This window comes from Numenius arquata, chromosome 1 (assembly GCF_964106895.1).
Source record: "Numenius arquata chromosome 1, bNumArq3.hap1.1, whole genome shotgun sequence".
Lineage (NCBI taxonomy): Eukaryota > Metazoa > Chordata > Aves > Charadriiformes > Scolopacidae > Numenius > Numenius arquata.
This window is the reverse complement of record NC_133576.1, coordinates 123535448-123551918: the sequence shown is the minus strand read 5'-3', so window position 1 is coordinate 123551918 and position 16471 is coordinate 123535448. Positions and strand designations below refer to the sequence as shown.

At 40.6% G+C, this 16471-nt stretch overlaps 2 protein-coding genes across 2 annotated transcripts in view; both read left to right on the top strand.

Moving 5' to 3' along the window:
- Positions 1 to 12482, top strand: part of CUL5 (cullin 5) — a 35048-nt gene extending 22566 nt beyond the window's left edge. Inside the window, exons 12-19 of the mRNA XM_074160892.1 lie at positions 2072 to 2204; positions 2735 to 2866; positions 3526 to 3649; positions 4409 to 4584; positions 4706 to 4867; positions 5569 to 5687; positions 7011 to 7134; positions 8318 to 12482. Coding sequence (XP_074016993.1) covers positions 2072 to 2204; positions 2735 to 2866; positions 3526 to 3649; positions 4409 to 4584; positions 4706 to 4867; positions 5569 to 5687; positions 7011 to 7134; positions 8318 to 8512 — 1165 coding nt within the window. The 3' untranslated portion in view covers positions 8513 to 12482. The remainder of the gene's footprint in view (positions 1 to 2071; positions 2205 to 2734; positions 2867 to 3525; positions 3650 to 4408; positions 4585 to 4705; positions 4868 to 5568; positions 5688 to 7010; positions 7135 to 8317) is intronic.
- A 2276-nt stretch (positions 12483 to 14758) lies between these two features.
- Positions 14759 to 16471, top strand: part of ACAT1 (acetyl-CoA acetyltransferase 1) — a 17249-nt gene continuing 15536 nt past the window's right edge. The window contains exon 1 of the mRNA XM_074158704.1: positions 14759 to 14869. Within this exon, the coding sequence (XP_074014805.1) occupies positions 14816 to 14869 (54 nt within the window). The 5' untranslated portion in view covers positions 14759 to 14815. The remainder of the gene's footprint in view (positions 14870 to 16471) is intronic.

Below are 16471 nucleotides of genomic sequence, written 5' to 3'. Positions count from 1 at the left end.
CTTTGTATTATGGAATTTCAGATTGGTTATCAACCTCTGGTAAGACACTCTTCACATGGCAGTGAATAGCAGCCTGTTTAAACTCCAATTCATCTGTAGTAATTGAGGATCTGTTCTTTTATAGTAATGAGTCAATTTGTTAGCTGAGTTTAATAATACCTTCCTGAGTTATTAATTCCAAAAAACCTGAGCCGTATAACTCTGCTGCAACTTCAGTAAAGTCCAGGGGGAAACTGAGGCAGTAAACTTTATGGGAATAATTGTGGCTGATTAAGGTGTAACCATCCACAAGCAGTTTCCCACCTCCTCTCCTGCCAGCTGTCAGTGTGACCTGTCTGGGTGTTACATGGTTCTTTCAGTGTGGGATTAACCAGGTTAGTTTAACCAACTTCCAGTAGATTAAGCAGACCTGTGTGACTCAAGAAGAAAAACCATGCTTACAGTAGCCACTCTGTGAGCTCGGCCAAGAGAACGTGGCAATCAGTTAATTGGTTGTTAACATTTAACATGTGATGTGCCGTTGAAGTAGGAATCTGTATAAATTTAGGTGGTTAGAATTGCTTAATATGTAGTTTGTAGTCTGATTTACTATGGAAACAAAGCTTCTGTAGCTGGGCTGCCAGCTTCCCTTTCCAGTTACTTTTCCTTAGGGGTGGATAGGTACAAATATCTGTTTAGCATTCTGGTTCTTATTCTGTGTTTGGTTTTGGACTAATGGTAAGCCTGGATGGGGATTAGCCTGCTTGTTTTATGTTATTGGAGGAACACCTTCACAAAAGACTGGATCCCTGCTTTGTCTGCTTCGTATAGATACAGGCAAGGTAGAGGAATTCAGGTCTCTGTTAATGTTTTCATTTCCCGTGGGAGCATCCAAATCAATACCTCATTCAAGCTGTGTTTCGCTCCTAAAGATAAACCTGCCTAATGATTTCTTAGAAATCACCATGATAGCAATGATCTTCTGTTCAGCATTCTTCTTCCCAAGCTCTTTCAGGTTGTCTACATATGCGGCTTGGTTTAAATAAAATGAAACTTCATCCCACTTAATTTGTGTTGTTAAATTCAGCATAAGAATACGGAATTTGGTAATTTTTCATTGCTGTCAGGATCTTAAAGACTCTTGTTTAGAAATACCTGGGAACACATTGATTAAATAAGGGTTCTGTCTTGTAATAACCAAAAGACTCGTGATCTGCTTTTACTTCAAGTGGTCTTTAGGAGGATAGAAGACAGTAGCCTGCAAGCTACTTCGTGAGTTACAAAGGACAAGTTGTCTGTCTGCAGTAGTTGATGAGAGGGTGAGAGAATGAGCAGGAACACTGGATTCCTGAGCATCCCCACAGCTTCTTACCTCCTGTCTTACTCACTGCCTTTGTTTCGGGCCCTTGAGACTAATGATCAAAGTGGTGCCATCTGACTCTAGAAATAGGGATTGGTCCTTGACACTATTTTATTCACCAGTCTAGACACCAGTTCAGAACACAAGCTATGCTTGCGTGCCTTCTGAAGAACCACAGTTTGTCTGCTGTGGCATATTCTTGTTTAACTTTAATCTGCTTTCAGTCTCCAAGCTGTTAGTCTGCTGTTCATACTGTTATAAAATAGTTTTATCCTGTTACTATGGAATAGATGTGTCAGGTTTTGCCATCTGTGAAACACGGTGCAGGAGGCTGTTCCTGGGACTCTCATTACAGCCTACTGACAAGGGAAACATTTCACTGCAGCAGTTGTTAATTCTTTACTGGAATACTTATTCCCATGTATTATTTAGTTGTTTCAAACTGTAGTTTCAATGTAATCCTTCATTTTTAAGAGTTCTAAAATGAAAAGCAGTTGGAATGATCAAGCTGTAGAAGCTGTCTGAAAAAGTTTGGTAGTATTTATTCTTTCAAGAATAAAAGGGAGTTATCCCTATTTTTTCATTAGTTTAACAAGGGTATGAATTCACCACCAGGATCCTTGCCAAGGGGATCAGGAAAGAGTGGTCTGTCTTGTTAACAGTGTTAACTACTCCCAGAATAGCAGGATTCTGTACAATTTGAAGATATGTTGTTGTTGTTCTTTTATTTAGTGTTGGATTGAAAACTCAGCCTGAATCCAAATGCCCTGAGCTTCTTGCTAATTACTGTGACATGTTGCTAAGAAAAACACCACTAAGCAAAAAACTAACCTCTGAAGAAATTGAAGCAAAGCTTAAAGAAGTGGTATGTTTTTGCTTTCTGCTTCTCGATTATTCTGAAGAATGAATTTGTTTTATTTCCTTATGTGGGTCAAGGCATTGATCTTCAAAAACAGTTATGTAAGGCGTAATAAGAGGGAAAAGAGGGTATTATGTCATCCGGCGTGTGTGTGCGTGTTTAATTCTTGTAAACCATGCAGTGTTTCATGTTTCTGTGTCAGTTCACAAAATTAGTACACTAAATTAATGATTGTGTCGCTGTAATGTATTACAGTAATGAATGTTAGTCTAGAAAATAATGCAGAAGACTTAAATACCGGTGTCAATGTCTTTTCTGATTTAAGAGAAGGTTCCTAATGGTTGACAAATTAAGACATTGGAGGTGCAATATTATGAAAGATTCACAACTGATGCCTGTGATAGTTGTGATTGCTCCTAAGGCAATGTCAAGTAGCCTTTTTCTACTTCATAGTCTACAGTGGCATTAGATCAGTATTCAAAGACTTGTCTGATTGACAATGCAAATAAATTTATTAAAATCTACTTTTTTGACAGCTTTTGGTACTTAAATATGTACAGAATAAAGATGTTTTCATGCGATATCACAAAGCTCACTTAACAAGACGCCTGATATTAGATATATCAGCTGATAGTGAAATTGAGGAGAATATGGTGGAATGGCTCAGAGTAAGTAGCCTGACATCTTTCTTTCTTTGGTTGTGCCTCTTGCTTGTGGTATCAATTCCCACTCTTGAACTTAGATATCCTTCTTGCTTAGGTGAGTTCTGTCTTAAATTGTAGGCCACTCGGGGCATCTTATACTTCTGTTTTATTTCAGTACTTTGTGCAAGTAAAACAGTTTAGCTCTTTTCTAAGAGAAATGTTGATCCTAATCGTGGTAGTGCTAGATTTTAAAATACTTCACATATGATTATCTGAAGGCTTCATATATTCCATATGCAAATGAACAAAATGCGGTGTAGTTGTTTAGGTATGTAAATAATTTGAGATGTGCTCTAATTGTGAAATTTTGTGTAGAATAGAATATTATTTGCATGCCTTAAACATTCCTTCAGATCTCAGAATTCACTGTTTCCTAATGCATGCATATGTTCTTCAGCACTTGGATTTCTTTAAAAGAATCATCATACACCTTTAAGGGGTAACCACTTACGATCCATGCAAAAAAGCTTTCTATTGCATTGCAGATTAACTGTTACTGTAAAGTGATAATACCTGTGTACTTTCATGCTCTTCATTTTTTTTTTGAGTTTATTATTTTAAAAATAAAGCTTTTTGTTCATAGTTGTCCATGTCATAGTTTAGTGTTCTGTTTGTTTATACAGGAAGTAGGAATGCCAGCAGACTATGTAAACAAGCTGGCTAGAATGTTCCAGGATATCAAAGTGTCTGAGGACTTGAACCAGGCCTTCAAAGAAATGCACAAAAATAATAAACTTGCTTTACCAGGTATTGTTTTCAAATGATTTGCTATTTTTCATTTCACTCAGTGAAAAGTAATTCTCTTGAATCTTGAGTTAAAAATTACATCAGCTGCAGGTTGAATGTAGTCTTCAGGGCCCGGTTACCCCTAGACTGGAAGTGTCTGTAGGCTCTGTTTCTCTTACAGTTGGCACTGGAGCTGTATTGTACTGTAAGTCGATGCGGGTTTTCATTGTGAGCAGTCTTGTAGATACAGACTCCCTCCTCTCGTAGTTCAGTTCCAAGCAGGGGCTTGAATCAGTATCAACCAGGTGAATGCCTGAACTACTTCCTTCTTTTATGCCCTCATCATTCTTTGTGAGTGCTTCATGCTATTCTCCTCCTCTGTCTGCCAGCAGGAGAGCTGGATGGCATGCTATGAAGAGCTTAAATCACATTTCTGAGATTAAATTTCACTGATGAGAGAGGCTGAGGAACATACAGTTTTGAACCTGCTGCTGCTGAAAACCCTTGAATAGTGCTTACAAGCATCAGCTCTAATGCTGCACCAGGGCTTAAGGAGCTCTGCAGAGGCAAGCCAAAAAAAACCTCAGAGATTTCAATCAGTGTTGCTGGCAGAAAGCCAGCGGTGCATAAATAGAGTACCTTAATGTTTAAGTAGATAGACACCATGCTACTTTCTGAAAATTCAGTCCTCCATAATTGTATTTAGAGTAGGGGAAAAATGCATTTTGTTTATCTATCTGTTTTACCTGGAAATTCATATAATTCAATATTGTTTTACAGCTGACTCTGTGAATATTAAAATTTTAAATGCTGGCGCCTGGTCCCGAAGTTCTGAAAAAGTGTTTGTCTCGCTGCCCACGGAATTAGAAGATCTCATCCCAGAAGTTGAAGAATTTTATAAAAAGAATCACAGTGGTAGAAAACTGCACTGGCACCATCTCATGTCCAATGGAATTGTGAGTGTAGAGGTTTCGGTGTATCAGTCTCAATGACTGCACTTTCTGTGTATTTATAGCAGTTAAGAAAGTTTGTGATACAGAAGGACTTACATAAGTAAAATTGTCATTCTTTTCACAGATAACGTTTAAGAATGAGGTTGGCCAGTATGACTTGGAGGTAACAACATTTCAATTAGCTGTGCTGTTTGCGTGGAACCAAAGACCTAGAGAGAAGATCAGCTTTGAAAATCTTAAACTGGCAACTGAACTCCCTGATGCAGAACTTAGGAGGACTTTATGGGTATTTCCCTTTCTCTTGAAACAGATTTCTTCTTGATTTTTGTGCTCTGAAATACTGGATTAGTATTTTTAAAGCGCTGTCAGATAACACTTTGAAACTGAAATGCGAACACCTTTCTTGCTAATTAATCAGTTGTAATACTGGCTCCTTGCACTACTGTTGAGCTCACACTGCCTTAACATTAACACATTCTCTCTACCCAGTATTATCTAACTTAAGCTTTTGGAAACAGCAAGACCTTTTTGACCATGTGCTGTGTAAGGCACACAGTTACGATCGTGGTTTGTGGAGTGGGACACATCTTAATTCTAGAAAATCAGTGGCACCTGATAAATATATGTTGCTTAAAAATAACTTCAGTGTTTACTCTATCAGACTTCCAATTATTTAGCTCAAGAATAAAGAGAGAAATCACGTAAATCAGACTTAACACCACTTCTGTAACTGTGAGTTCGTGTATTTTACTACTTTGTATGATTTTACTTATGCCTAACCTATTTCTGAAGGAGATTTGGTAAACTGTGTCCCTTCTCTGGTTTTACTGGTTTCTTCGTGTTGCCCTCTAGCAGCTCCCAACAAGCCTACGTGGTTCCCTCACTACAGTCTGCGCAACAGTGAACTATGTTCTTAAAAAGTAATTGTTTCCATTTAGAAAGTCTGGTGTTTTATTTTCATTCTTTCCCCTTCCCTTTTCTCTGTAGTCTCTTGTAGCATTTCCAAAGCTGAAACGTCAGGTTTTATTGTATGAACCTCAAGTCAATTCACCCAAAGACTTTACAGAAGGAACCCTCTTCTCGGTGAACCAGGAGTTCAGTTTAATGTAAGATGATGTTTGAAAAGTAAAATAACAATGTGCTATTTTATAATTAAAGGAATTCACTTTAACTTAACCTTTGTCCTTGAAAGTTTTCAAGATTCATCTAGACACGTACTTTGCTGCCCTGTTCTCACTTAGTTTTGTGATAGTCGTGCTTCGAGTAGGTGGTTGGACTAGATGACCTCCAGCAGCCCCTTCAGACAAATGTTTCTGTGATTCTGATTTCTGTGAAATTAAATTACTTAAACAGCTAGAGATGAGGTGCAAAACTGGAGGCTTTGCTATCTTCCTGTTACTATTGAACCCATGAATTTTCATATGGGAATAACAGCATGTGAGCAGAGCACTAGTGCTGTATTGATTATATTGATTATTGCACACAGAGAGTTTCAAAAGCAGACTGATAAGTTGAAAAAGGAAGTGAAACTCCTTAATAATATGCTGTCAAAAGCCAGGATTCTTGGTGTGGGGCTTTCACCAGAGAGGAGTGTCTATTTCAGTGAGAATTGCAGTGCTGTTTTAGTGGTGCTTTGAAATCCTTCAGAGCATAACATAGTATAAAGAGAGAATATCTAAATGGTACATACCTCATTCAGCATGTCTGTCTTTGGTTTTTGCCTCTCTCTATTATCAATGACTATGATTAGAACTGGCTCCTTGCTGGTAACCTCAGGTTCTGGGCCTCACTCTCCGTAGCAGCTGGACGTCTGGATCTGTGGGGAGCGAGAGAGAGGGGTGACAAATCTGCTTTCCCAGGGCTTAGTTTCTTGCCCCATGATGTTTGTTCCTATCATCAGGATCATGAGCTTTGGGAAGTGATGAGGGGACATGGCAGAAGGGACAGGCTGTACAGAAAGTTTGTGGGTGACCACTGAAGAATGCCATCAGCTTTTTGCTGTGTTGGTTACAATAGCTGTTATTTGTCCTTTTTTTTTTTTTTTTTGCTAGACAGACAGTTCTTCTGATGAGAAATGATCTAGTCCCATTTCCTGAACTTTGTTATAAAAACTTCTTCTAAAGAACCCTATGTTTATATAATCAAAGTGAAGTATATTTCTCTGGAATTTTGTTCTTTAAAGTAGTACTTGATAACTTTTCAACTTTGGACACTGTCACTTTCAGCTGATGTATTTTTTGTAATGCTGGTATATTCAGATTTTATTGGCACTGAGGTTTGATTTGTCAGCCAGTGATCTCACTGCAGCAATGCTAATAGCCTATAAATATCTGTGATGGTACTCCTTGCTGCTGTAATTTGAGTTTAATAGGTATTCCTTAATTGAGAATGCATTTTGTGCTTATTTTCATACAATACAACTTTTTCAGAAAAAACGCTAAAGTTCAAAAAAGGGGCAAGATAAATTTGATTGGTCGATTGCAACTTACTACAGAGAGAATGCGGGAAGAGGAAAATGAAGGAATAGTCCAGCTAAGAATATTACGAACACAGGCAAGTAAACTGCCGGAGGAATATAAAATTACCCTATTTGTTGTATTGTGACTACTGCATACTGTCCGCACCTGGATGTCGGTGTATGAAATGAATGCTTTTGAATCCCATTGGAACTTACTTTTGCTGTTTGGCTTAGATCCTTTATGAATGCCGGATTTTGCGTATGTGTGTGTGCACCTGTAGTTATCAGCCTCCTGTTCCGATGTACCAGGTTATTGTTTTTAAAGAGGACAAAGCAGATATTAAGCAAGTGGTGAAGGCGTAACAGAGTAGTGGTGGGTGGCAGCAGATGGTACAGTTGACTGTCGAGCCACCAACATGAATAAACAATATTGTTGAGCTTTAGATCTCTTTGATTACTCTATATGAAGACAGTTGAGTCATCACAGAGATGGGATCACGCTTCAGTAATAGCAGTATGACTTTTTTGAGACCTTCTATTTAGAGGGAAAGTTTCTAAGTATGTCTAAGGTGTACAAACTGCTGCTTCCTACTTTGTGGTTGGTTGTCCTTCAGTCAGGTACTCGTGTCAAATCTTTTGAGCTGATAATTCTAAGAAAAAATTTGATTTTTTTTTTTCTGGCATCAGAGATCATTACCTACAATGGAGTCTCAAAAATCCCGTCTTCAAATTGCAAGTCTCTTGTCAGTGGCTTTAGATTCCAGGCCATGCACATTGTGAATTGTACCACCTGATGTAACACTTTCGCCACACTGCCAACAGAAGGATTAATGCCTGGTTGTATTTATGAAATGAGAACTCCTTGTGAGTTCCAATTTGACTTTAAGCTTACATTTCATGAGGTATTCACAAGGCATATCACAAGTCACCCTCAAAATGGCAACTTCTGCTTAGAGAGTGAATTAGGTTTAGTGAGTAATTCACACTCTAGAGGCAAGACTTAAGTGCAGATTCTCCTTTGACTGGACTTAACCTTGTATCTCTTGCATTGTGGCAGTGCTTCATTCTTTTCCTTTATTTCTTTGTAAAAGCAATTCAGTATCTACTTAGGCCAAGAAACGCAGCGTATATCTGATTTTTGAGGAAAAGTACAGGTTTCCTTGCAGTCTCGTCTATTTATGCTGTGGAAGGAGCCCCCTATTCATGCTGTGTTCATTTTGTCACTTCACCCGGGAACTTAAAAAAAATTAATATTTTTTTTCTCTTGTCTCTCACCAGGAGGCTATCATCCAAATAATGAAAATGCGGAAGAAAATTACTAATGCCCAGCTTCAGACTGAACTCGTAGAAATATTGAAAAACATGTTCTTGCCACAAAAGAAAATGATAAAAGAGCAAATTGAATGGCTTATAGAGCACAAATATATCAGAAGAGATGAGTCGGATATCAACACCTTCATATATATGGCATAATTCAAGGACTCTGCGGGATGCTGAGGTCATACGTGGAAGGGTGCTTGGACAGACAGCTGCAACAGTTCATGCTGCAGAAGGACTTGTTTTGACTTTCGTTACATATTAAAATCCCTGCCTTACCTTACAGAGGACTATATTTTGCCAATCTCATTCAGCTAGCATGATGGCATTCCCTTCATGTTGCACACTTTTAACAGCATGCTGTTTTGTGGGAAACTTGCATTCATGAAGAGCCCATTGTGAACTTTTTAAAGTAGATTTGATTTACACCCACCAGGAAGAATACAGGTTTGGGTTTTTAGTTGACCAGTACTTGCACAAGGAAAAAATATTCAAATATTCATGCACTGAGGAACTGCTATTAGTTTTGTTTTGGGTTTGGGTTGTTTTGTTTGGTTTTTTTTAATGCAATTAGGACTAGAAGTAGCACTTTCACTTTTGTGTTTTGGATCAACAGTAATGTACTGTCCATCTTTGATCCTTTTTATGTAATAACATTTGAGAGACACAAACACATGCATCACAACTGGTATGTATTTGCTACAGTTAAAACCTGTTGGCTAGAGCAGTGCTTCAATCTAGTGACTGGATTTTAATAATTGACACGTAAGTGACACAAAAGTAATTCCAAGTCATGGGTGATATTTTTCCTTAAGCAAGAGATCATTGTTTTTAAATTGTTTGCTGTAAACAAGTGGATATACATTATTTGTTACCTTATTTGGACAGATGATTTACTACAATCCTTTTTGAGAAGGTAAAGCTTTCTTGAATGATACTTCACTCTAAAAGCAGTTTTCATGCGTGGGTCTGTTATACTGAACAGAAATATTAAGTGTATTTCCTTGTACATTTAATATTTGTATTCCAAATATTTAAATATGTCTACATATATCTGAACGCATTAAAGAGTAATTGATGCACAACTCCCCCAGGAAGAAAATAACACTTGAAGATCCTTGTACTAATTCCTCATTGGTAATTTTATATATACGTGCAAGGTTAATCCAATTGGACTGGCTTGTTGCTTAGAAGTCAACATCCTTATATGAAAAACAAACCCTCTGCTTTTTATTTTGAAACTGGCAGGGTAGGAAATACAATTCTAATGAAAATGGTAAAAAGCTAAGGAAAAAATACCTTGTTTAATGTACACAGAGAGAGTGCCAAATACACATCAGGAATTTCAACTTTTTAATGTTACCTCTTCTGTTTTCAATCACCTTAAGTAGTTGTTTGGCACTGCCTGCCTCTCTGCTGCTCTGAAATGTCCCAGCATGTACTGGACTGATAACATGAATCACTGGAGCAGAGTGCCTGTCTTGGGACAAAAGGTAAGTTGCGCTTTACTCAGTTCTGTATGAATATTCTGCTATAAATCGCAAGTGTGCGAATTGTTTTTTTTAATTAACCGGTTCAAGTACAACATCTAAAGGTCTCATCTTCTTTGATGATTGCAAGAGGGAAGAGGATACAATTAACTTTAGTCAAAAAGGAAAAGCTTCCAGTAAGTAAGAGGAGTTTTGCTTTCACATGGTTGCAGTAAAGTATAAAGTAAGAGTGGTTTAAAAGCAGACTCTACAAGAATGGCTGTTTGCACCCTTAACCAGGCTGCATGCTCCATTACTAATGTCAATGCCAGTGTCGCTGCCTGAGAACAGCGTGTACTTGGACTTCTGTTTGATTAAGAAATTTTTGGTAGTGAGGGTTTTGTGAACAAGAGACGGAGAGAAATCAAGACCTTGCTAATTACAGTTGATTGAAGTCCCACAGCTTATGTTCCATGCTTTTATTGATACTCAAAAGTAGATGCTGTTTAAAAATATTGCATCTCTTATGTTGGCCCTGTGGTGTTGCGATTCAGAATCAAAAGTGGTGCTCTGTGTAGTTAACCAGTACAATTATTTGAACGTTAGAAAACAAAACTCTAATAAAAACCTTTGTGCTGCGAGACTTTTCAGTCTTTGTAACTTAAAAGTAATAAACGCTCACTTGGGATAATTGGGGAAAAACACAACAGCCTGAGCACACTCTTTTCAACATCAAAAAACTCCAGCCCTTAACCAGAGAAGTACAGATGTGAAATTGTCACACAGAAAGAGCTGCAAAGGGAGTAATGCTGACTTTGAAGCCATTGATTTAGATTTGAGAGAGACGATTAAGTGACTGTGTCTCAGATACAGCTGCTCAGGAAGCTGGAGCGTATGCAGAAAGGAACAGGTTGCTAAAAGGAACTGCAGATTCCCTCAACTAAAAAATAGAAAATAACATGACCTACATGTTATCTGTATATTTCTGAACACCTGGAATGCAGAAATGTAATTGGTAATGTGCCTATGACATGGTCATTTTTCTTTAAATATATACTGGAAATTGATGTTGGGTTTTTTATTAAATCTGAGACACCAGCAAATTTGTTCAAGATGCAGAATCATGTTTAGCATCCTTCATCAGGTCACTTTCACCAGTATGCACTTAAAACTAGTATCACCTGGGGCACAGGGAGATACCTGGGGTAAACTGTTCTTTTGGGGAGGGTAGAGTTCAGATCTAAATGAAAATGAACTATTTCCTCACTTGCAATATGGCAACAACGCACTTTTAAGGCTGCAGTTTTTAGCTATGAGTATAGATGTCCAAAGACCTACCTTAAAGAGGTGCTGCATCTGAAAAACATGTTGCCACACACACTGCCACGGTGAATAGCTACGGAAAGAAATCTGGTGTAGAAGGGCAGGGGTGGGGGGAATCACTCTTAATAGGTTTAATTAAAAAATATTGTTAAATCTTTCTCTGTCCCAACAACTTGATGAGGATCTCAGTTTCAATTCTGAAGTCTTCCGTTTTCCTCTTTCCACAGTTGGTGTCCTCTAGCTTCTATTTTTACTCATCTCTCTTTTCGTTTGCTATGACTGTAATGCAATTACATTTCCAAAAGACAATGTGACTTTCTCGTCTTCACCTTTTTAAAGTTAGTATAAATGTTCTGAATGTTAACATGTTGCATTTATTTGCATTGGGATGCCATTGTCCTGTAAAGTGCAAATTTTACAAATACAATTGGCAAAAAGATTTGATAGTTTTACAGAAAGATTTGCTATCTTAAGCTCAAAACTGTTTTCTATTTTCATCCAAATGACTGGGATGCTATCTTTGTAATTCTTTGAGGTCATATTTGTGAAATAAACAATACATGAAAGCTTTCCTCACGTTATATGTAGTCTGGAGTGTTGAGCAAACTTGAGTTCCTGAGTTGTAATATCTATCTACGTATGGTATTTACAATTTTGAATGTGTGCCACTACCAAGATAATAATGCTGTACAATTTTGAATGGTGGTAGTTTCTGTATGGCAGTCCAGCTGAACTATTTTGATGTACTGCTTAATTTTTGAATTTTATTTTTTAAGTTGTATAATTTATTTTCTTGCAAAATAAAAATGTAATATAAAAGACTACTCATTTAGCAAGGTATTTTGGTGTCTTCCCCCACAAAATTTTTAAGTCTAATTCAGGTGCCGCTCCTGAAAAATGCCACTGTATGAAATTTTCCTCATTCCAAGTCCCAAGTCTGTTATGATCAGAGAACTAAAAAAAAAAAATAGGTGAAAACGAAAACAAAAAAAAATAGGTAGTTCTTTTCTTGTTACGATTTTTCAAGGACTTAAGGTTATGTGTAGAGCTGTTCAGTCTTCCAAATTCTATTTAAAGATGAGCTGTAGCCCTTCAATTTAAATGTATCAAAACCTGCCGTGCCAGAAGTGGCTGGGGGTGCCTGACTTTCTGTTCCTGGATTTTTAAAAAAGGTTACGTCTCTGTGTAACTTACTGGGCTGTACTTGGATTGCTGAGTGGTTTGATTGATTTGTCTCTGAAATAATGAGTGTCACTGAAGATTAACTGGTGGTGTCACCAGATTGGTGGGACCTTCATGTACCTGATCCTGCAGTAAACAAACAGTGATGTGGGAACAGTCGATTGCCCGAAGGGGTGCTTTTATGGTAATGGCTTTTCTTCTCTGGTTGTCCTTGCCTTTTAATGTCAATCTCTTTTTACATTTCAACTCCTTTTTTCTTTAAGCTAACATCGGTGTTGTGTGCTTTCTGGTACACACAAAGGTTAGACCTATTTGTATGGAATAAATGACTATTTTTGAGAGTGCTCAGTGCGCATGGCATTTTTCAAACTGGCAGTTCTTGCAGCCAGAACTTGGATAGCCAGCTACCCTTATTTCCACGCTTTTTTTTTTTTTTTTTTTTTTCATCTCTGTTACAGCAGAGTGTTGTCTTTCACAACAATGGTTTTCCGAGTGGAGTAGTTCTCTAGAAATAAGCCAGTTATCACCAGAGTTGCTCAGCTGAATCGACTCCTACCAGGGTAAATTGATCACAGTTTAGGTAAAATCATTGACGTAAACATGAAAGGCTCTGAACTTGCTGTCTTGAACTTGGGAGTCCGAGTGCCTTCCTGGCTGGGATGATAGTCCTGGTGCATTAGCAGGCTGTATCCCAGAAAAAGGGCCTAATACTGCAGGAGTGAAGGTGAAGTTATATAAATAAGAGCTCTCCCTTTTTTGATTCTATATGTTTTTGGCATTACTCGTTTCTGAAAAACATCCTCATCTGACCAAGCTGGATGTCTTTCCTATATGGTACATCTGTATTTTCAGGGTAAAATCTTCAGTTCTTCCTGAGTCAATATTTGTCAATTCCTGTGTTATCTCTGGTTTGTATCTGAAAACTTTGACTCTAAATAAAAGGTCTAGACTAGATCGGTCAAACTCTAAAAACATCAGCTACTGACAGTAAAGGAAGGGAAAGAGTACAAATGCTTCCCTTCTCTGGGCCAGTCCCCATCAGCCTCTTACGGCATGTCTGGAGAATCTTTAGACATACATGGAAAGCAAGAAGTATTTTACTTCTGGGAGCAGACAGACAGAAAGTGAGATCCTCACTCAAAGGGGAATGAATGAGACATACAACAGAAAATGAACTGAAGCAGTGTTGAATAACGTTAGTTTTACAACATGAAGAAAAAAAATAATAATAAAAATCAGTTAAGATAGCAAGTGGCTGGTAACAAGTTGTTGAGATACTCTTGCTTTCCAGATGGTATATTGAAAGGATGCCTCTTGGCATTTGTTCCAGTTTGTGGTCCGAAGGGAAGGAAGGCTGTAAGTAAGTGCCTTACCTGGCTTGTAGGCATCAGCTCCAGGGAATGCAGCAGTCAGTCATGGGATATTGTAACAGACGGTATGCTAATTCCTTCAAGGATTATCAGAAACAAATAAGGAACTGCTTGTCCTAGACTGTGTAGCAGCACACTTCACCTTGTGTGAAGTGTCACCTTGTCTTTTAAGCCTGTTCTTTTGAGATATAAAGCTCAAGACCATGAAGGGCCAGGCTTTTCCTAACATGGACAGAGGTACTGCCAGACAGCTGTAGAGATTTAATAGTGGGCTTCATTTAGAAATCTAGGTTTCAGGCAGAGAACATGGTGGGGGTGGGGGGGTGTGTGTGTGCGCGCAAAGACTGTGGAACCACTATGGGTGTCCTGAGATCCAGCTGGGGTCGAGTGGGTACCAGGCTTTCTGCAAAGGCAGCTGCTGAGCTGGTTCTAAACCAGGTCTGAATTCTGAGGTAATGCTTCTAGGTATTTATGCCTGGAGCTGGACAGGAGGCCGTTTAAGGGTAATTAAGTTGCTGGGTTTTGTGAAAACAGCACCCAGCTACAGCACAAGGGCACTCCAGCTGTGAAGTGCCCCAGACTCAGAAGTCCTCCAGCACCTGCCTCCCCACAGCCCTTGTACCTGCGTGGGTATGTTTCTGATGGGGGATCCACCTGGGGGTACATTTCTGTGCAGCTTTACTTTGCTTATCTCAGCTTTCAGGGCTGGGTGAGGGGCTGGGCCGAGGCCCCGCAGAGAGCAGCCGCAGCGTGGCTTTCCCTTCGCTGGTGGCAAGAGACAACCCTGGGAGCTGCCTCTCGCCCCGCAGGGATCTCCCACGCCCTCCGTACCGTTCGTCACTAGTTATTTTCCTGCCCGGCAGGGAAACCGGGGCTGTCCCCCCTCAGACCCCTTCCCTCTCCTCAGCGTTTGTGCGACCCCAACCACCCGCCCACCTCCTGGCCCGGCCCCGCTGACGCCGCGGCCTGCCTTCCAGCCCAGCCAATGGCAGGGACGGGTTTGGCACCGCCCTCGGCCCCAGAGCCAATGGGAGCTGGGAGGGGGGGCGGGCATCGCTGCCTATAGGCCGGAGCGGGGGCGGTGGTGAAGGTGACGGGTGGCGGCCGGCGGGAACATGGCGGCAGCGGCGATGCTCGGCTGGCGGCGCCCGGCGGCGGAGCTGCGGCGGGTGAGACGGGCGGCGCGGGGGGCGGGTGGGCCCCGGCCCTTCCCCTCTCCCTCCCTGCGCAGCCCCGACCCCGCCGCCGGGCCCGCAAAGCCTTGGCCAAGGTCACACCGGCCTCTGAGCCAGGGAAGGCGGCGGCCCCCTCGCCTCACCCCTGAGGCGTGGAAGGGAGCCCCGGCCCGGGAGTGAGCGAGGTCCTCGGCCGGCGGAGCGGGGCCCGGTGTCCGCCGCGGCCTGGTCGGTGAAGGGCGGCTCCTCCCGCGGCGCGGGGGCCGGCGGGACCTTTAGCCCCGATCCTGAGAGCAGCTTTTTCCACTGCCTCACAGCCACCCGTCAGCGCTGGGCTGGCAGCCCCATGCGGGGCCCTCGCTGGGGTCTTCAGCTCGTTCCTTCCTAATTCCCTGCCCTCCAGAGCCCCTCTAGAGTCCTCGTAGAGCCCCCATACCCGTCTACTGCCCGCTTCAGCGATCGGGATGTGTATTAGCCATCAAAGGCTTTCCCTAGCCAGCGCCAGGGGAGGAATCGGGGAGGCAAATGCACTGCCTGGGTGTGCGTGAGGTGGGTTCATCAGAAGAACGGCTGGGAGGTGAGATGCTGAGCGCTCCTGCCCCAAAAGGCCTCCGTGTGGTTGGATCGAGGGGTTCCTGGGGCGCTGGGGTCCTGTCACTGGTGCAGAGAGCTGGAGTAGGGAGAAGAGGGCAGGTAAAGCATCACCACCGCGCTGGATCGCATCCATATTGCCATTTGCAAAGCTGAAGGCTGTGCTTTACCAGCTGTAGAAGTGTTTTGCTTTGTTTTTTAAAAAGGTATGCGATCGACACAGAGCTTGTGCGCTACTAGCAGATGCCAGTTACGCTGAGAAGTCTGGTTTGTCCAGTTTGCAACAAAGATAGCAAACCAGGTGTTGTCCAGTAAGGGCATGTTACTTTGCTAGGGTTGGGTTTTTTTGACACTAACCCTTGAAAGCCCTGTTTAGTAAAGGCCTGCAGGGATGTAATTCATTTTCAGGGAGAAGTTTAATTTAAAACTTTCAGCTGGCTGGGAAAAAAAAAAAAAAACAACAAACAAACCTATTTGAAAAACAGTAGGAAAAAATCTGTTTTCCTTTAGTTGAAAGTTGTCAAATGAAGAAAGAAACAGACTGAGTTTTCATGTTGTGGACACAATACCAGAAGGCATTCTTTGCTTTATAAAATTGATGGTGTTTTTGTGGTGTCCTTAAGTAGTTATTTTTAATTAGTATTTATTTAGCTGTCATTCAGCAATGACCAGAAGTTTGCAGTGTGCTGAAATGTTGTCTAAAGAACTGGTTAAGAAAGTGGCTTAAACCACTAATTGAAAGATCATTCTGTTAATATATTGAAACAATACCTGCAGACTTGTATCTTTACACCACGTAATTAGATGAAGCTAATAGCCAGTGAATTAGCCCATTTTATTTCATGATTTATTTTTTTTATAGCATTCTGAATTCATTATTGTCATTTTTGTTCATGAAATGCCAGTGAAATGAGGCTGTAGACGCAAACTGCCAATGTTTAAAAGGCAGTGAAGTTTATGATAAGAATGAATAAACCAAAGTCCAGAGAAGCAGACAGAGGGACT